Source organism: Cavia porcellus, unplaced genomic scaffold (genome assembly GCF_034190915.1).
Source record: "Cavia porcellus strain 051 isolate PalLab524CR breed Dunkin Hartley unplaced genomic scaffold, mCavPor4.1 scaffold_5, whole genome shotgun sequence".
NCBI lineage: Eukaryota > Metazoa > Chordata > Mammalia > Rodentia > Caviidae > Cavia > Cavia porcellus.
In genome coordinates, this window is record NW_026947488.1 from 39,523,177 (window position 1) to 39,546,051 (window position 22,875).

General features: G+C 32.9%; 1 protein-coding gene across 2 annotated transcripts in view; it reads right to left on the reverse strand.

Annotated features, from left to right (window-relative positions):
* The window catches only part of Macrod2 (mono-ADP ribosylhydrolase 2), a 1,970,011-nt gene that overhangs the window by 1,447,729 nt on the left and 499,407 nt on the right, over positions 1-22,875 (reverse strand). For both annotated transcript variants that reach the window (XM_063248672.1, XM_063248671.1), the window contains exon 4: positions 3,900-3,929. In XM_063248672.1, the coding sequence (XP_063104742.1) occupies positions 3,900-3,929 (30 nt within the window). The remainder of the gene's footprint in view (positions 1-3,899; positions 3,930-22,875) is intronic.

Here is a 22,875-nt window from a genome sequence, read left to right on the forward strand (position 1 = left end):
TGAGTGTTGCTGATCCTTTCTACCCCTGAGTTTGACTTTGAGCTGTACTCCTTTACTCACTAAAGTCATAGGGTTTTCCTTCCTTCCAGCTGTGTACTTTTACACTGCCCAAAAGTGTCATAGCTTTCCAATCTATTTGCAGCTGCTGGATGAGTTGTCCCTATTTCTCTCTGGTTTCCTGTCACATATAGCTTTCCTTTCTCATCTTTGACTTTCAGTTTATTAGCCTTCCTTCGGGTTGAATGTATTTCCCATTCAAAGCATCTCGATGAAGCCTGTCTCCTAATCTACTCTGCCTGTTTTTTTTTATTTTAGTGTATCAAGGCTATCTATATTAAAGATTATAGCTTACAATCTCTGCCTCATGTCTACTACTCCATTTTACTGCTATAATTTGTCCACCTTACTCCCTCATTCCACTGTCTGCCCGTTTATTGAAGCCTCTTTGCCACTGTTGCTGGAATTCTGGTATCCCTTCCTCTCTCTCTCTCTCTCTGGAATGTTCTTCAGCACTCTCTGTAGGGTTGGGTTGGTGGCCATGAACTCCCACAGTTCCTCCTTGTCTTGGAAACATCTTATTTCTCCATTAATTTTGAGAGAGAGTTTTTCTGGGAATATCACTCTTGGTTGTAAATTATTTTCTTTCAGGGCTTGGATAATTTCTCCCCAGGCTCTTCTCAGTTTGAGAGTTTGTGTTGATAATTCTGTTGTTATTTTGATAATTTTCCCATTGTAGGTAACCTGCTTCTTTTCTCTGGCTGCTTTTAATATTCTGTTCATTTGGTGGACTTCTGGAATCTTGATTATTATATGTCTGGGTATAGATCTGTTTTGGTTGTAGGTGGCTGGAATTCTGTATGCGGCATTTATCTGGATATCATTTCTTTTTCCTATGCTTGGGAAGTTTTCCTTTAACATATCTGTGAATATTCTTTGTAGTTCATTTTTGGTTACTCCTGCTTCCTCACTCACGTGCTTTATTCTTAAGTTATGTATCCTTTTGTCATCTTTTAGTCTTTGAATTGTTTCTTTCTAGTTCCTCATTATTTTTAAGAAGTCTTTTCTTTCATGAGCATATATCATAAATTTCTCTTCAAGTTTCAAAAGGCTAACTTTAGTTTCTGTCAAGGCATTTTGCCAGTTTTTAATGGAGATTTTAGTTTCCTGGTAATCTCTTTGGATCTATTTCATGTATTCTAGGTTATCTTTAAATTCTTCACCAGAGGTTTCTCTTTCTTTTCTGATTTCCTCTGCTCTTCCATTTGTGTTCTTTTGGGAGGGGCTTATCATTTCTTTAATCTCTTTATATCTTGCCTCACTTGGATCCGAAGTACAGTTTTAAATTTATCTATGAGGTCATGAAGATATTTCTTAATATCCGCTGATGCTGTGTCTAGTATTGGATGGTTACTGTGCTGGTTCTCTTCTATATTTACTTCTCCTGGGCTTATTTTCCCAGGTTTGGCAGCTGGAGATTTTTTTATTTCTATCTCTTGTCATGTTTCTGGTTTCTTTCAGACTAGTGTGTCCTGGGGGTCCAGCCCTCTCCGTATTGCTTTCTGGGTCTTTCTGAAGCATGCTGACTGGAATTTTTGCTGCCCTCCCCAATTTGCTGTTATCTGAGGTACAGGCAGGGATACAGGGTTGGTGCAGGCTAGCCTCCAGCCTCTGTGTCAGTCAACCCACAAGTTAAGCTGTACCTTGTTGATGTCACAGAGTCGCAATAATTTTATATCTGTTATTGGGTCCCAATCAGAGGCATAGTTCAGCCCCACCAGACCCTGCCAATTCTCTCTGTGCCAGGGGTGGCTGACTGATGTCACCATGGTGCAGGGCTCTGCCCAAATCCAAGCTGTCCTACACCAGACCTCTCTGCTCCAGGGATGACTGTCTGATGTCACCGCAGTGCTAGGCTCTGCCCAGCTCCAAGATGTCCTTCACCAGTCCTCTCTGTGTCACTGACACTGCTGTGGCGCCGGGCTCTGCCCAATTCCAAGATGTCCTCCAGCCACTGACAGAAGCCATGGGACCCAGTCCCTAGTACTCACCAGGACTCAATGCAGATCTTCCTATTGGGTCCACTGCACATTGTGTCGCATGTCTTCACCGCGTTCCCAGCACAGCGTGGATCAGTCAGAAAACGGCACGGTGTATAGCTTTGGAGCCCAGGAGCTTCTCACAGTTTCCTCCAGCACGGCCAGGTGGCTTTGGCTGCTTCGTGGGGCCTCAGGTCTCAATTTGCAGCAGTCACCAAGAGCCAACATAGCTTTTCCCCTTGGATCTACTGTTCACTGTGCCACGTCTTTCCATTAAGGGTCCGGGATTTGCCAGCTCCCATTATTGACACTGCGGTCTCAATGTGACCTTGGATGTCCAGACATGCATAGTACAGCACAGAAAGGGGCTCAGAAAGCATGTCAGGCTTCAGCTCTCCACCCGCTCTTTTCCTCCTCTTCCTAGTTTTATTTTTCCCTTCAGTTACTGTCTTGGTTAATAAGAATCATTATCCATTCATCTGGCCCTCTCCATGTTGTCAGATTCTAGCATCTGATCTGATTTTTCCATAGAGACTCTGCACTCAGCCCCTTAGCAAGCTGCCATTTTTTTCCAGTTTAATTCTTATAATAAGCATTATAGGTATTTGGCATTTCTCTCATGTTTTAAAGGATAGCCCTAGAGATATTAAGCAATTCTTTCATCTTCTTCACACAATAATTGCAACTTCAAATTACAAACTTTTCATAATAGTCTACTATAGAACATGCACTGACATGTGATAATAGGAAGAAAACTTTCTAGTTGAAATTCTTTTGTTATTGCTATTTCTAAGATTGTGTTTTAAAAAATCAATGGATTCTGTGTAAAAACAATAATTACATTTTTTATTTCCAAATAAAAATTACACTAAAACATCCTATAAAAAGCCTGGAAGTTTTTTTAATGGCAAAAGCTCAGTACTACCCTACCTACTTCAACCCTGTATATGGAAAAAGAAAGCAACAGCCAGCAGGAGGAAGACAGACATGTCTACCTGGATTCTACATAAAAAGTACCCTACTGTACTACCTATATTTTCTCCCAGGTATATCATATATACTGGAGCTCTGAAAGCTTTTTTATCCCAAACCTAGGCATAAAAATGTGATTGGTTTTAAAATTTTGTAAAAACAGTCTAGGAATTTCAATTCCTCTTCTCGCTCTGCTCATTTCTCCTTTCCAAGCATTTAAATGAGAAGAGCAAAGAGCCAACAGTAATTTCTTTTTTTATTTTTCAAAGTGGCTAAAATAGTAAGCTATCGGGCTATAAAGTCAGATAAAACAATCAAACAAATGGAAAGTCATTATGGAGAAGGAGGAGGAGGAGTAGGAGAAGGAGGAGGAAGAGAAGAAGAAGAAGAAGAAGAAGAAGAAGAAGAAGAAGAAGAAGAAGAAGAAGAAGAAGAAGAAGAAGAGGAGGAGGAGGAGGAGGAGGCAAAAGAAGAAGAAAAAGGGGCAGGGGCAGGGCATGGGGATGGGGGATGGGGGACAGGGACAGGGAAGAGGAAAAAGAAGAAGAGGAGGAAGAAGAAACCATAACCTCCAAATGTATTGCTGTTTTATAAAGAGCTTATTTAGAAGTGAGTTGAGTAGTCACTATACATATGTTAGCAACTGCACTTTATGATAAGGGTAGAAATAAGAAGTTTGATACAAAGGAAAGCAATATTCAATGTGTTTTAAAGTGAATTAAAATAGTATTTAAGAAAAATAAAAATAAGTGTATTATAATTTATGTTCTGGAATATTATTATTTTTGTTTTTGAGGAAAACAGAAAAATTAACTTTCTTTAAAGTACCACAGAACTTACTAAACATGATTATTGTAATAAAAATCTATTTTAAGTGATTTCAGTACTCACCACCACCTCCTCCAAGCAGACTGGCATTGGCTGTTTAAAAAAAAAAAACAAGATGTTAAATAAAATATACAAAACGGAATATGCCAGAGTAATTCAAAAAAATCTAGTTATGATCATTTGTCATAAAATATATATACACAAAAAATGAACTTTCATATAAAGAGAGCCTTTATTATTATTTTACAGTGATACAAAATTCAAATATCCCACTGTTTTTCACTTTTTTTCTTCAAATGGCTTTTTTCTAATGTATTTCTTTCTAATAAAACATAATTAAATATATATTGAGGTTCTTTTATTCTCCATCTATATCTAAATTAATCTTCTGAGTTTTCCATTTTTATCAAGTAGAGAGAAAACAATGTTATCTAGGTAATTTCAATGATTTCAAAAGACAATGTAACAAGAAAGTATTATGATAATTTAAATTAAATTAAACACTATCAAACAAAACTATCTCAAAACATTATACAGTCAGAAAAATTCAAATAATAGCAGATTTGGAAAAGAAGTAAACTTTAAACAATGCTGTATAATTTCCTATTTCTATATTAATTTGGCTGATATATTTATAGAAGCCAAATAAATATAAGAAAATCCCATCTGTATTTTATACAGGAGGTCAAATTTTCCTGAAAGTTTCACTGCAGGTTTTTGCTGAAGTATTTAATAACATCATGTCTATGCTGATATAAATCTAATAACCAGAAAACAGAATATGCACTGTGCTGAGTTTAAGCCCCTAGAATTCTTTTGTAGCATAGGTATTATTCTATGCCATTAAAAAAAGATGATCCCACAGTAGTGTTGGAGAGTAGGTGGCAAACAAGTTGTCCTATTTTTTATGGATATAACTAAGTTAACAAAATATTAAATAAATCATGTAGAAAAGAGGAATGAAGGTCTTTTACTTGCATTTTCCTGTGCTTTTCGCAGACTAGGCATTGCCATAATTTATGAGAAGTAAATATCGGTGCTAATGATTCAATCAAAAAATAATTGATAGTTTAAAGAACAAATTCTTGCATTCATGGTTCCATGAGGTTAAATATTTGATGACACTTAGTATGGTGGCACACACTTGTAAATCCAGCACATGGGAGGCTCAGGCAGGAAGGATTGCCCCCAAGGTCAAGGCCAGCCTGAACTACATAGCAAGGCCCTGTTTCAAGAAACAAAACAAAACAAAAAACCTAAAATAAGTTATGGTTTGCTGATAATTGCAACACTAAAAAAATTTCATAAAAATCATGAAGAAAAATGTTTTGAAGGCTGGAGGTCTTTTCAATATGTCAGTATTGATCTTCTAACTATAGAGTTATCTAATTGCTATACTTGCATTCCCTTCAATGTTTTTATCACAAACATGCACAGAACCTCAATGACACTAATCAATAAGAAAAAATAGTTCTGATCTTGTAAGTCATCTACCACCCCCACCACTGATGTCTCCATAGTCCTCTCACTAGGCCGTGTGATAGTGGGTAGCAGTTATAGAAACTCAGCCAGGACTCAACGCACTGCCCCAAAACAGGCTTCATGGAAGTGGTAACTTATGGAAGCAAATAAGGACAGATGCTAGGAATTCCAATTTGTCTCATACTCCTAGGTGAATGAGAAAATTTTCACGATCAATCCATGGTTAGTCCAAACATTTTCTAAAATTATAGATACATTCATTTATAAAACCATATCACATTTTACACACCTGCTGATTTTTTATTTTCATATTTAACTGAGAACTGCTTCCCTAGCTACATGTTTTCCAGGTCCCTAACACTCCATCTGTTTTTCTACTTTCACATACTCATTCATAAGAAAAAAACTGTGTTTCCAACAATATAAAACCATAATAAATAGTAGCTCTTCACAAAAGTCATCATGCCCAGGAGCACAATAGCACCACACAGTCTATTTTCATTCTATGTTTTGCTCAATAAAAGTGGTAGCGCCTTCTGGAAAGTATGGTCTGAGACCCATCTGTTTGATCAGGCAACTGTCCAATATATGTGGGTGGATGAGTGGGAGTCCATGTAGGAACTAGAATTCCAGTCCTAGCCAACCGTCAAGTCAGTTTATGTCAAGTATGTCCTCATGTCTAGATAAGCATATCTGATTTTTACATTGCCACAGAGCTGTTTTATAGAATTTTGGCATTCTGCATAGTATATAAGTACTTATTAAAGTAATTTAATGTGCATTACTATTCCTTGAATAAAATCTTCATTTAAGCTGCTTAATCATACTCAAAGCAGTTCCAGTAACCAGAATCTTAATAATTTTGTCAAAGAATCCATGAAATTTAAGTTTCTTTTACCCATTTCTGTCCTCTGAATTTTTTTTTTTAAAAATTGGCTTTATCAGTAAAAATGTCAAAGTAATTTTCTTCATCATAAGTGGCAAAAATGAGCAAATAAAATTGAATTTTTACTGTGATTTTTAATATTATTTTGCATCCACAAGGCACCCCAACAGCTGATTATCCAACATTTACTGGACACATAGATAAATACTTCTTTAAGAAAGTGAAAATGACTTTTATGTCTTAAACTGAGCATTTAATTTCTATTTATTTTTAGTAAACTAAGACACAGCTCAAATAGGAAGATTTCTGAAGACAAGATCTGCATCTAATAAATTCTCAACATATATTTTGTTACATTTTTGGTTTTTAGTACTGGGGCTTGAACCCAAGGAACACTAGGATACACCCCTAGACTTTTTTTTTCTTTTGAGTTAAGGTTTTGCTAAACTCTTGAGGCTGACCTCGAACTTGGAATACTCCTGCCTCAGCTTCCCTAGTATCTGAAAATACAAAGTTATAGCATCACCCTTTGTAATGCTTGTTTCTAACAGTAAGATAATTGGCAGGTTTAGTCAACTCCTAAATGGAATAAAATCATAGTATTATTAGCAATGGCATGACAGAGTTATAGTGTATCAGATATCTACAACTACATCCAGCCTGTGTATAAGATAATCTTTCTATTATCTATATCTACATCTTGTAAGATATCTAATGTATTATTTTATCTATTACCTTATTGCAACAATCCTTTTATTATATTATACACAGTATTCTTTCTTTTATTGAGCTAAGATATATGCCATATGAATTCCACTTCAATTACTAACTAGCTTGGTATTGCAAGGAAGTCATCTTTAACTGTCTTATTTCTCTTCTTCCCTCAGAAATGCAGAATCAATCAGGAAACAAAATAGGTTTCGAAGTATTCTGACTCATTAACTAAAAGAGACTGTACCTCTAATTTCTGATGAAAAATATGGACTCATTTTCAAAATTTTTATTAGTACAGGATTGCATAATGATATGTTACATTTATAATGATAACACAATGATAACATTCACTGTAGGTGGTCAGTAGATGTACTGAACACATTTCAGTTCCCTATTTCCTTACTTCAATTCACCACTCTTTTATTTGTACAGCATCAAAGTTATTTATCTTATAATACCTTATAAATCATCATATTTACAGATTGAAAACTAGACTAATAGGCCAAATAACATGTGATAACTTATAAGACAATTATAATAATGAACACTTTTAGATAAATTGTCCACAATGGATTATAGTATTCTCCTTTTGTGTCCTCTTTTGTCTTGTTATCTGTCCTTTATTTTGCAATATATATTTTATATATTTATATATAATTTACATATATTTTATTATATATTTATATATAAGCATATGTTTTTGCTTTATTATATATATGTGTAGTTTTTAATATAAGAGAAAACATGTTTAAGGGTGTGAGTTTGAGTTCACTTCATAATAAGGTCTCAAGGTTCATCCATTTTCCTACAAAAGTCTCAAGTTTATACTTTTTATGGCAGAAAAACACTGTGTTATATTTAAACAACACATTTTTTAATCCATTCATCTATTGATGGACAAACAGCCTGTTTCCAAGATTTAGCTATTATGAATTGTACTGCCATAAATATGATATACACACATCATTGTGGTATGATATATTTAACTCTTTTAGGAAGATACCTATGGTGTTTTTAACATTTTTGGAAAAGCTAAGTCTAGTGGAATTTCTACTTTCAGCTTTTTTGAGGAATCACCATGTTGATTCCCACAGCAGTTGTATCAGTTGACAGTCTCATTAACAATGGAGAAGGGTTCCTTTCTCCTTACAGCCTCACCAGCATTTGTTACTGGTTGATGTCTTGATGGTAGCCATTCTTTCTCAAGTGAGATGGAATCTCTGTGTTGTTTTAATTTGCATTTTTTGAATTACAGAAATGTTGAACATTTTGCATGTATTTATTTGCTGCTTGTAATTCTTCATCTGAGAAACGTCTACTCATTTCAGATGGCCATTTTTTTTGACTGAGTCTTTAAATTTGAAGGTTCTATTTTTTTGAATTCTTTATATATTCTAAATATTATTCCTCTGAAGAGTAGCTGACAAAATTTTTTCCCATTCTATAGGTTGTATCTTTACTCTATTAGTGGCTTCCTTTGAAAAATATGCACCTATTTTAAAAGACTGCTATGATCCATTAATAATCTTGGTCATAGAGTTGTCTAGAAAGATTATAATGAAGGCTCACGTACTCATGTTCAGATTTCTGGGTCACATGACATCTCTCAGAACCGATAGTTTTTGATGCCATGAAATTATTTTCAATCTTTTTTTTTATCTTTTTCATTATTATGTATTTGCCATACACCATAGGGAATTTGTACTTGTACATAATATATCTTAATTCTTCTTTTTTTTTCCCATTTCCATACATTCCCTACAACCCTGATTCCCCTTCCCATTTACAAAGGCTTTGTTTCCATTTTTTCCTTCCAGTCTTTGTTTAATTAATACTTTTTCCCTTCAATCTTTTCCCCTTTTTCCCTCTTGTTCCCTTTCCTATTCGAAAGTTGGAAGTACTTCTTCCTACTTCCCAATATCTGTCCTCAATTCTGCTCCTTCTTTACCCTTGCAGTTTCTCACACAAGAAAAATAATCCAATATTTAAGCTCTTGTCTCATTTATTTCACTGAGAATTATGGTCTCAAAGTGTACCCATTTATTTACAAATAACTCAAACTCACACATTTTTATGGCAGAGTAGTACTTCATTGTACATAAATACCACATTTTCTTTATCCATTCATCTGTTGATGGGCAAATGGGCTGTTTGGAAGATTTACATAGTATAAATTGTGCTGCTGTAAACATGGGTAAGCATATATTACAGTGGTATGATGCTTTTAATTCTTTCAGAAGAATACAAGAATATCTGGGTCAGGTTGTGGATTTAGCTCAGCAGCACAGTGACTGCCTCACAAGTCGTGAGTTCGATCCGTGGTACCAAAAAAAAAAAAAAAAAAAAAAAAAAGAATATCTGGGTCAAATAGAATTTCTACTTTTAAGTTTTTGAGGACTCTCCGTAATGATTTCCACAGTGGTTGTATCTGTTTACATGCCCACTACAATGAGGAATTGTTCTTTTTTCTGCATAGCCCAACCAGCATTTGTTCTTCATGATAGCCATTCTTTCTGAGTGAAATGGAATCTTGGAGTTGTTTTAATGTGTACTTCTCAAATGACCAGTGATTTTAAACGGTTTTTCATGTATTTATTTGCTATTTGTACTTCTTCATCCTGAGCAGTGTCTATTCGGATGAATAATCTTTAAAAAACACTTTAACCTGAGATCGCCCGTGTTATTCAACAACATGAGCAGCTATTATACTTTATGATTTTGAAAAAATCTTGCCTGTGGCAAAATCCAGAGTTGGGAGAAGAGCATCCTCTGATCCAGAGCCAGAAAAAGTGTGTCACCTAATCCAGAACTGGAAGAGGTAAACCAACTAATCCAGGGTGAGGAGAAGTGTGTCACCTAATCCAGGACCTGGAGAAGTGAGTCAACTACGAGCCACACTACCCTCATAGTGTTCGAGGTGATTTTTGAAACTAGCCTCATAATATTTGAGATAATTTTTTATTCTGTTTGCTCAGTAATTATTTGTTTTCTCATTTCATTTTCACTTCACCCAAGACTGTCCTGTCAAACAAGCAACAGTATGGGAAACTAGTCTTCAAACTTTGATTACAACTATTTGTGCAGGGATTTTGCTTACTTTTCATCATTATAAAGGAAATTATACTTGTTTTCAACCTTCTGATTCCTGACCACTTGGATCCATTTATTTATTTATTCTGCTTTCTCATTACAACAGAACACATGGGAAGTCAGAATTATTGTTCACAACTACTTGTCCAAGAATTCTACTTAAAACACAAATTTCATTCACAACACATTATCCAAAAAGATACCAAAGCTGAAATATCACCCGTTAGATGTGCATACATTATATTCCTTATGCTTTGAAACTCAAAGTAGGAAATACTAAAAATTATAAGATTAAAATCGCCAGCATGTGCTCAACTCTAAAACCACTTTATATAGCAAGCAACCACCTCAACTGGCAGTACAGTCATCAAATTTTGGCAACAGCCCTTCATTCATTCTTTACTAGATTTACACCTTCTAAACAAAATCAACGGAATGCCAGGGGTTTGGGGCAACAGTATAATTTTCTGCTTTGAAGCTGACAAAGAGAGAAAATTAAGAATAGGCTTAACTGTTTCATGTGTAGAAACCAAGCATAAACACATGGTTAATACCTTTCATTTCAGACTTACTAAAGGATTCAAAAGAACCATTGATTACTCCAGGATCTATATGGTTTTCACAAACTAAAACTCACTGTGAAGACAAAAATAGAACACAGTGACCCCTACTCTTGATAAATGGGTGATAAAGCATCAGGAATTGGAAAATTTATTTGAGATTATTAATAACAACAACAACAACAACAACAACCAAAATCCAAACAACAGTATTCTCATTGAAGCACAGGAGAGAAGCACCAGTTACCTCTGATTTGCAAATTTTGCCTCACTTATGATTCTGTGTTGCCTGCTTAGTAACTTCTAGTTATACTTACCAAGCCCTACATTTTTTAAAAAATGGAAAATTCAAAAAGATCAAAGATATTAAGTAATTATTCTAGGACTTGACCCAGGAAGAGAACTTACCACAAACAGTACCAAGCTAGATGTTTAATAATATCATTTTCATAATTTATAATTGTGTGTAGAGTATGTATACGTATGGGCATATGTGCATCACACTCAGAAATTATTTCTAAAGAGTTACATAATACAACTTGCATGAATTCTTTTAATGCCATGCTATTGAAGATCATCTAAGTTAGTTGTCAAAGAGTAAAACTCAAACATTAGCAGAAGCTCCTAAAGTTCCATAATTTCATGCAGCTAACGCAAAATCAGAGAAATCAGCATGTGTTTCTATATACTTCCCTTCTTAACAGTATATTCTGGATCAATTGTAATTTTGATAATGTTAATACTGGCTGAGTTACAAAAATGGGATTAGTTGAGTAACCTAATCTGGGGCTTTCCATAGAGTGAACAAGCATATCTAAAAAGGAGGGGAAATGAGTTCAAATGTATATTAGCTTTGTGGTTGTAATGATACAAGAAATTTGAACAGCAGTTTTAACTTGTCTTTGACAAGAAGATTTTGAATACAAACCAATCTTCAGTTTCAAAAATGGAAGATGTGTTTATTTGAGGAAATATGATATACTTTTAGCCTGATTAAGACATAAGCCTGAACATGCATTCTTATATACAAACTTCAAGGGGAGGCTGGCTAATCTGTTTCAATAAAACCAGACAGTACCTTTAAAAACATGTTTTATATAGTTCCCTTGTTTTATCTGTCCTTTAATACTATAGAATTTTAAATTCTCTCAACAGTGAATAGTAAGTGGTACTTTTATTTTAGATTACACTGTAATTTAAATAAGCCAAAATATAAGCCTCAGTCATAATAAAAAGATGGGAAGATACAGACACGAAGAACCTCAAAGGAAAAGGATTTGGGTGAGTAGAAACACGTGGCATGGTGGGCCTGAAAATAGTTATTCAGCAGGACAACCCATGAAAGCAGAGGTCATGTTTGTTGGTATCAACACTGGCATGCATGATTCTTAGCAATAAATAATTGTTAAATATATAAAGGTACACATGGCAGACAAGGTAATGAGAGAGGGGAAAGGAAAGGCATATTTTCGAGACAGATGAGAGGACTGTAATTATAGTGACTCCTTCGTGGTTTTGTACCTACGTGAGGCTGTACTGGGATAGAGCCAGGCAGATCTAGATGCAAACCTAGAGTCCACCATTGTCCTTGAGAAAATTCTTCCAAGTCCTGTTGATTATCTAATCTTTTGGAGTCTTTGTTTCTTAGTCAGTAATTTGAGAATAATGGTCATGGTACAGGTTTACTGAGAGGACTAGAATGATAACCTACAAGACTGCATTCCATAGCATTTGACACATGCAAAAGCTCAATAAATGTGAGTACCTCAATTCATGACCTTTATTACAGGGCCACTTCTGCTGCCACGCTACAAGTTAACAGAAACCTTCCATTATTAAAAGCATTCAGATGAAGGCTATCACACAGTACTCTGTAAAGATGGTCCCCTATCTGGTTTAGAGAACTACACTGCTGGACTACAATCTAAACTCTCCTTTTCCATGCCCTCATCAGACTCGGAAAAGAAACCAGTACTAATGCACAGTGGAGAAGGAGGAAAAATCATTATCAGATTTTTTAAAGACCTAAAAAACCAAAAAAAAGAAAGAAAAGAATTTTTTAAAGTCTTGACTTTAGGTTTAGATCAATTAAAAATAATTCTATAAGGCATAAGCAGAATTGTTTTTATCAGTATTTTGTATATTATACCCAATTTTCCCATTCTAATGGCCTATTTTGATTATTTAGTTCACAATGAAGGTTCATAACTGAATACCTCAGAGCTTCTGTTTACTTCTCCAGCCCCACTCCTTGTGTTTCTCCATCCTTTCTCCAACCTTACTGACTTGTATAGTGACATCAGCACACCCTCCCTTTCTCTGGCTTTTACTGGATTCAGGCAGTGGAAAGACTAAGCATGAGATAGTGAGAGAAATGAGAATCAATTCAGGACTTTTATTTCCCTGGTTCACTGCCTCTAGGCTTACCTTGAGTGAACTATGTCTCTTGAACAAAGCCCAATACTGTAGCCTAAGTCCATTAGTTTATAGCATGACCTTCTCTCTGTGGGGATTTGGATATTTTCTTCTTCTCCTTATCTCTTGGGTATCTGGATAGCTATTGCTGTGCTGTGGCAGCCAGTGGTTCCTGAACAGGTTTTTGAGATTCTTCAAATCCACATGATACTCCAACCTTTGTACTCAGCCCACCTTGAATTATCTTAATCTGATTGTGCCATCAGTTTCCTATTGGGGCACTGATTCAACCTATGGGATGAAACTGACATATACACTGAAAGTTTAAAAGAAAAATATACAGTAAGAGACACATTGTCATTAATCTCCCTCTAAAAAACTCTCCTCAATTTGGTCACACTTATCCCATTGTTTTTGCAACTTTCTGAGGTATTTCTGGAAGTTCACTTTCATAAATGTCTTTAAGAGGTGTGTTCAACAATATGATGATGAATCTTGCTGTCTGGTGCCTCCCAATGAAACACAGGCTGGTAAAAACATTACAGTGTGCCTTCATCCCATTTCCACTGAATCTGATACTTTGGGATATCTAGCTACTCCAAAAATCAAAACAACCTGAAAGGTAAACATTTTGAATCTGCTCAGGAGATCTGGATAGCCATCACAAGGCAACTACAGAAACTCACAAAAGAGAACTTCTGGAACTGCTTCAGAAAATAGCAAGAATTATGGGATAAGTGTGTTCAAAGTGAGGTAAAGTATTTTGAGGGGGATTAATGACAATATTTCTGTTGCTATATTTCTTTAAAAATGTAAACATTCACCATAATTTTTAATTACATCTTCTATATGGTTATACAGCCTGGCACTAATGGTGGCTAGTCTGAGTCATAGCACTTTCCAGGCTCCATGACTTTGGATCCTTATGGAAATGGCTCCTTCTCTATTTGGAAAATTATCAACATAGAAAACCAATAGTTTTATTAAAAACATAAAAATATATTAACACATTAAAGTGTAATAAGTATAATATGTGAAAGAAGTATATTTTTCATATAAAATATGAAAGAATATATTAAACAAATTCAACTCCTCTACCATTTCTTTCTGCACTTTTTGTCATCTTCATAAAAATATGTACATATAATTGAGGCTTCTGGGGTATATTACAAAAACAAAATTACTATGCAACATAATTTCTTATTTATACTTATGTCATGGCTCTATCTAGTAAAATAACATATAACATAGTATAATATTTCAAAGTTTGAATGAAACCATTCGATTATTGACAGCCATTTAGGTAGTTTCCAGTTTTACCATTACAAATTGACATTATATTAAATTCATTTGTGTGTATGTCGACATAATGATGCTTCTATTCTATACAATAAATCTTCCAAAGTATTAATGAGTATAGAGTATATACATTTTTAAATTAGACTATATTTGTTAAAATCAATGAAAATTATCCCAAATTTAGCATGTATAAATATACCTTTGGGAGCACCTAAACACCAGTATTATTTTATGTCTGCCAATAAGAAATCTGAATCATAGTGTTTTGCCTTGAATAAGAATACAATTCATTTAGCTGCCTCTGATTTAAATGTAAACACATTAGTGAAATTTTCAATTATACTTGAAATGACATTCAGTCTGATTTTCTGGTTGTTTAAAAATATGAATTTTAACATGGTATATTTTAAAATAAAAATCATAAAACTCTGAAGTAAAGGTGAGCCTTTTAGCCACTTTTTCATGTACATCAGATATAAACTCTGATAGGTCTTAAACTTTAAAGTGAACTACAAACTTGACTAGAAAATTTTAGAGCAAAAAATTTCCTACTATTTTCTAATTAAACTAATTTCAAATTTAAAGCATAATTCAGAAGGTTAAGGTTAGGAAGGTTCAGAAGACATCGACTTATTAGAAAGATGTGGAAAACCTGTCAAAAAATACAGTTGCAGAAGATCTCAGCTCAATAATGATTCAAAGATTATTTTGTTTCCATAACAATTCTGACTTTTTTGTTTCTGTTCATTTAAAACCAATCATTGAATACCATCATGAGTACCAAATATTCTAGAGAGTAGAATAGAAGTAGCCACTGCTTTTGGAAGGCTGAAGAAAGATGTAATACAAAGTTTTAAACTATTCTCTAGACAATTATTTACATTTACATTTATACTCTGAATTTTAATGAAAAAGATAATTTTATTAGATTTTATTAGATATCAGGAGTATTACTAAGTCTGTCCCCACCAGAAGCCAGTAAGTTAGGTATGCCTTCTTATTTTCATTTTATTGATGAAAAATTGTGACACGGAGAGTTTGAGCTGCATTCTCAAGGTCAAAGGTTGAACTAGCATTAGAAGTCATGTACTGTTACACTCAGGTTTTCCCTCTAAAATATCTCCCATAGAAGGAGCAAAGTTCCATAACCCACTACTCCACAACAAATGACAGAGTAAGGATTAGAATGCAAGAAATACAATTCATGCTTCTTTCTTTTTTCTATGTATTTTAATCACTGTAGTATATGAAGGTATTTTCTAGAAGTCTCACTTATATTCTCAGTTAAAGAAAATTCAATAAAATAATGTTTCTATATCTTATTCTATCTTTTTATAATTTTTAATTTATAATTTTTAAAGTAGCATCTTTGCAGTTCTTTAAAGTCCTATTATACATCTAATACGTGTTGGCTTTTGGAGAAAATAATCTGGCTCCTCACTCTGCTCATTTGCCCTTTTGTAATATTTGGATTACACTAAACTAGGCTCATGATGTGACCAACTTATTAAAAGTTTTAAAAGGGCTCTTATGTGATTCATTTGTCAGAAAGTCATGCTCTGAATCACCAAGCTAGTGGACAGGCTGACACATCCTTTAGTAAGCTCATAGAAGTCAAAAATATGCCCATTATCATAACTATAAAGAAATAGGTTACAATGACAATTCTCTAAGCACCAATTATTTATCAAGCAATTTTTAAGGGTTTAACTGTATGATTTATCACCCACCAAAGGATCTTGTAAAGTGGAAATTTTACTCTTGCCATAACAAATGAGGACACTGAGGCCACAGGAAGGATAATTTGCTAGCTCACAATTATGTGCTGGTAAGTAAGTAACCAATTCAACATTTTTCATTCATCCACAAGCAAATCAATATTCTTTGCAATATTCTTTGGCCTTTAAGGAATTATTTCATTTCTCCCAAATTATGTCACAGCGGGTAGATTAAGAGTGTCTTTGATAAACAGTTTTCAGTAAGTCCCACTGCCAAAGGTAGCATTACTAATATCTTAATTTAATTAAAGACACCAAAATAGACAGTATTTATACATCATACAACTTAAAATTATACAAGTATTTAGTTATACTTTCCTATGTAATTCACTAATATTGTTATAATAGTTAGAAATTTAAATCTACAGTTGGTAGTCATCTATATAACTCATTTGAAACATTAGACTTAATATCCTACATTAGAAAAAAGTAACATTTTAAAAAATGAAAATTATCATTATGATTTTAGCTAATGAGAGCAAAATATAAAATGCTATCAATTAGGGAATATAAAATGGGAATAAATTTAAATTTACCAAAATAATAATAGCCAGTACATTAAAGTTAAGCTCTCAGCAAATGAATGCTAACTGACTAAAATAAGACATTATTTTAATTTTTAATTAAAACTTTTATTGGGCACATAAAAATTATATGTATAAATTTGGGTAATGACATTTTGGTACCTATACACACTGAGATGTTTACATCAAGTTAAATGGATCTATCTTCATGGATGGTAAAACATCCATGGATGGTAAAACATCCATGGATGGTAAAAACATCCAATATCTGTCCTAGCATTTTGAAATTTAAAGTATATAATTATAATATGTATATAATTGTAATATGCATATAGTGAAATATATACAATGAAGGTATGGCTAAGTAAATATATTCTAAGTTTTCTATCATTAGCACTCCTCATCCTATAATTTAGGGCTATCAACTAATGAATATTTTTTATAATTTAAGATAACAAAAATATAATGATATTTTCTTTCTAAAATTATATAAATCTAATAATCCCATTTCAAATGCCTTCTATTAATATACAATGAAACTTTACATTGTTTAAAGATGTGATAAATACATTATGTTTATGAGAATTGTATGTATAAAATAATCATCTCTAAAATGTGGAAAGCAAATTTATTAATATTTTACATACTTATCAAAAATCCTCCTTTTCCTGTACAGAAGACAAATTATAATTTGTGTATAGTGACTATCAAAAACATCAATTACTTTTGTTATTACAGTTCCATCAGGACAACTGTGTACTCTATAATAGAGATTAGTTTTATGTGGGGCATTGAAAAGCACTAATATTAATCTCAAACAAAGGTATTATCATTGGTGAGAAGCTGATTACTTACTGAGGCTTTCTAAAAATTGTTTAATAAATCTCATAGGATCGCTAAATAGTACTTATAAAAATAGCTGCATTTCTAATGTCACACTGAGGCATTCAACTATTAGAAATAATATGGAAGCAGCAACAGTTGCTAAGAGACTTATGATATACCAGATTCAATGGATTTTATGACTGCCAAAGAAACCAATTAATACTAATTCTTCATTTTATCAGTAGTTAGTTATGTAAATTTTTGGCAGATCATTTAAATCTCTATGGCTCAATTTTTATCACTACTAAAAATATATAAATTATAATTTAATTATTTAACAATCATTTGTGAAATAGCCACTATGTATAGTTGGAATATATACTGGGATTAAACAGGTAACGAAAAAGACACATTGAATCATGCTACAATAAGAAATAAACATATAAATTACACATTGTTTAGAGCATAAATACATTTAATATTTAAGTATCAGACTATTATGGTTTAGTCCTGATAAAAATTTTTTTATAAGTTGTTAGTTTTTATAAGTTGCATGATATGACATTTTGGAAATATTTACCCCCTCAGAATGGACAAAATGCCACAGATTCCTTTTATTTAGCCCCCCCAAACTCCTACTAAATACAACTATAAACAATAGAAATAATGCAAACTTTTAATCTAAGACCGCTACCTTTGTGCTAATCTCTGTCTCAGAGTTTGTATTCTAGAAATTCACTATAAGTGACAGTGTGAGAAGGAAGGGCCTGTTCAGGAGACATTTAAATTAAATGGAATGAGTCCTTGACCATTAGTTATTTGAAGCCTTTTAGAAGGCACCTGATGATTCTTAGTCCTTAGTTTTGCATCTTAATTTCCAATTCCAAGCCAAAAGTCTTCAATAGTTTATTAATTAGTTTACTTGGAACCTTCATTAACAAACATTAAATTTTGTTTCAAATTAAAATACAAATAATTCACATGTTAAACTAGTCCTCAAACCTCTAACAAATGCAATTCAAATATGTACATCTAATGTTAATGATAATGAAACCAGCTTGTGCATTTAAGGGAGGGGTAAGATAAAGGTTACTGTAAAACATTCAAAACTTTTTTTTCCCCTAAGAATAAGAACAAACCTAAAACATTCATGTGAATAAAACAAGGAAGCAATTTCTTGGACACAGAATTATTCTTACATATCTAAATAATGTTAAGTATCAAGAATCTGAAGTTCCCTATCTAAATCCTAGTACTGTAACTATAAAATCTGAAAATGTGTAACAATGTGACTGTTACTCAATGAACAGAATTATGCTGGTTACAGAACTTACAGAAATCATGCCACAGAGAACTTGTGAGAGACCAGTTGGTGACTTCATTGGTTTGGGGCAGAGTGACTTCGAAAGCCATTCTTATTTTGTTACTTATTGCATTCAGTATATATTAATTATACAAATTCATGAGTTTCATTGTGACAGTTGCATATAAACATATATTGCTGTTTCCTCTCTCACTTCACCTTCTTCTCTCACCGGTTGGTCCCCTTTCTCTTTATTGTAGCCCCCTTTGTACTTTCTCATCATCATTTTCTTTTTCTAGATTCGGCAAATGATAGAAAACATATAGTACTATATTTGTTTTTCTGAAGTTGCATAAACCACTCTCATTTATTTCAACTTGTTTGTTTTGGTAAACTTCATCTCATGATAGGATCTTCTTTCCTCTACACTGAACCTGTGTTCCATTTCATTAATGTTACCAGGCAGGCCCTTCCAGAAACCAACGTGATCAGTCCTAATAATCTCCTCTTTTCTCCCAATACTCTGTACACGAGGAATCACTGAAGAAAGATTATTCTAACTTTAGCTCCATTACCTCACAGTCAATATCCCTACCTGCTTTGTAGTAGACAAGAGATTGATAGTTTCAATTATGCAGTCAGCCTGAAATGACTGATTCAACCCACAATCAATTGATAATGATTCTGCCACTGAGCCAATGGACAGACTCATTGAGTGATGTCTGTTTAATACGCTAATGAGGAATAAACACACTGAATTAACTAAATAATGAGGAATCCACCACCCAGCTAGTCTAATCCTTTCATTCTTCTACTAAGAAATGCTAGTTTGTATGAAAACACATTTTCAACTTCATTCTTATCCATATTCATCTTTTGTTTTTCAGTTCATGCTCATTTTGCTAACTTTTGTTAGACTGCATTGAGTTCAAGCATAAGAAAGTTAACAACGATGATATAAATGAAAGTATCACTAACTGACTTAAAAGTGAAATTGCCATATAGTTATATGGACTAGGAAGCTACCAAAAGCAATTTTTTTTTCAGCTTACAAACAATTGTTTTCAGGGTCTATTCATTGAGCGGTAACTCTAGTCTTTTTCTATATTTTTTTATTTTGAGATAGAGTCTCACTAAGTTGCCCAGGCTGGGTTTAAACTTATGATCCTCCTGCCTCAACCTCCCACAGTGCTGGAATTACAAGCAGCTTCTACTCTTCTCTTTTTAACTAGTGTCTATCAATAAAATGAGTTGTCTCCCATTATAGGATTGTAAGGTTTTAAAAGAGATAACTAAGATACTCAATAGCACATATCAAGTCTTCAACACACTTTAGAAATCATTTCTAAACTATAAAAACAATGTCTATTTTACAGTAAATATTCTATAAATACTTAATAAATACATAAAACAATAATGAATACATTTAACAAACAGTTAAATAAAATCAAGCTGTGGCAGACATGGGCCAGGAAGAGAATCAAGAAGTCTGCCTGTCCTTATTGTGAGCTAGCTGGTGCACACACTGGGAGACAAGAAGAACCCACCCACACCCCCAATAGGCAACTGGATGATTCGGAGGAACACAGGCTAGGATCACAGCAAGTGAGGTACAAAAACAATTTAATGCTTGTATTGATTGACTGACTTTGCAGCATATATTTAGAAGTTAACAATATGCAGTATAGCAAGTAGGGGGAATTTCTTTCTGTCTTGTTTTTGAAATCTGATATTGTTCTTGTTCTTTTTGTTTTGTTCCATTTTATTGTTTTATTCCCTTCAAAACAAAACAAAAATCAAGCAACTATATGATTGTAACAATTCTTACATCATTACAAGATTAAATATTCCTTATGGGGACTGAACAGAATGCTGTTTCTAAACAGCAATCAATTACTACATTATTTATATTAAGGAAAACAAACTATTAAAATAAAGAAGTATAAAGAAGAACTTCATTGAATAGAAATTTAAAGTTTGCTGAAATTTTTCTGAATGTTAACTGAGATTTTCTGAGTTAGTACTGAGGAACTGCTTTAATAAGAAACAGAGTTGTCTCTATTGCCAACTCTAAAAAATTTAAATAATGCTGAACATCAGAGCTAACAAAAAGAAAGTAATGCTGGTTTTATTTCATTTATTTCCTAAGTTTGCCCAGAGAAAATACCATATTTGACTAATTTCACAGTGTTGATGTCCTTTTTGTATATATATTCAGGATTCATAAGTCAATCATTTAAAAGAGATTTTCTGTGATTTTTACCTACAATAATTTTTCCTTAAAGTTGTTTCCTTTTTCAGATAACTAGAAATCTCAAAGCATACTTGGAGACCAGTTAGTAATACTTTCATTTATGTTGTTGTTTTAACATTCATACTTGAATTGTTAAAGTAATGAGGCAAAATTAATAAAATCAGCATGAATTTTTGTTTGATGCTTTTAGAATGCTGTTCCACAAGTCATAGTAACAGTACCAACAATTAACAGAAGCAGGAAAGTAGAAACTTAGAGAAAATCATTACAGATATGAATAATACCTTCAAAACTCACTAATGTAACTGAAGTCCTTTAAATCTCATTTACAAGCTATATGTCAGTATTTAAGTAAGGAAAGTCTCATAAAGCTTTACATTAAGAGCATTATGATATAGAGACATCAAAATTTATCAGAAATAGATTATTATGAACTCTACAATGATTCTGACCTTAATATATATAATATATAAACAAAAAAATAATGACAAAATGAGAATTGGCAAATTTATGTGACCTTATACATTTTGATTTAAAGGGGAAAATTTTAAAGCCAAATATTTGACTTTTGAAAAAAAAGAGTATATATACATATATATACTCACACATATCTGGTAATATGCCATAATATTTTTTATATATGCTTTTATTATAAATATATTTCAGATGCTTATACATAGATATTTCATCTATTTAGATATTAATATATAAACATGTATTTTTTAAAGAAATCAGTTTTGTGTGTGTGTTTCTATATATAATATATATACATAAATATCTATCAGACTTTTCCTTCCAATTACCTAGATAGATAGAGTTGATTATTTTCTCTCTCTGGCGACCAATTTAAAAAATACCTGTTTATTGCCAAACTAATAAATCTCAACTCTTTCTTCAAGCCACTAAAATCATTTCAAATGAATACACAGAGAAAACAAGCCTTCATTTTAAACACACCTAAAAGAAATAAGGAGTTTTATGAGACAACCCTTGCAAATGTTTTATCTGGCATGACAGTCAGAAAACTTTCTTAGAACTTTCTTTTGTGACAAGTCAGTAATTTGTAAAATAGAATACTATAGAGATGGACTAAAGGTATGTATAACTTCCAAATAATCATAAAGTATAATATTTTGTTGACATTATTAGATTATTTATATAGGATGGAAATGAGGCTAAGGTTAAAAAATATTTAAGAAAAAATATATATAACAAACAAAATACTGAAAGTATTTCCAAATAGGCATTTCAAGATACTCTTTTCATAGGTACTTTTTAGTATGTTTCATATATTATTGAAACACTGGCTTAACTGTGTTTTAGACAGACTAAGTATACAATTTTTCAGGTTTTTCACAATAAGTGCTTTTCAGCAGTTATTGTCCGAAAAGTGAAAAATCAAAGCAATCAGAACCCTGGTTTTTACATATATCTGTGTAACTCATGTTAAATGCTTACTTGGTCACCAGATAACTTGTGGAACTAGATGTAATTCAAAAATATCTTCTTGACCATTTCTAATCTCATTAGAATTATTCTAAAGATATACAAATGTTAAAGTCCTAACTGTATAAACCTAAAACATTATGGCAAAGCATAATATATTGCACATAAATTATAATATGTTACAGTCAATGATACATTCCAATAGTTGGAAAGTTAATAAAAAGGAAAGAACTATCAAATCTTTTGCATTGTTGAATTGTCACACTTCATTTAGGATACCTCACTGATTCTGATAAGCTCTGGATATCAAATATCTCTATCCATGACTCCATGACTGTTGCACTATAATTTAAATCTGAATAGTAGTTCAAGTATTTTCCTCCTTACTTGTCAGTAAGTTGTTTCCTCTGCTGTGCACACCATGATGGATCACCTAGTTCCAATCTGTACTCCCAATAAAACT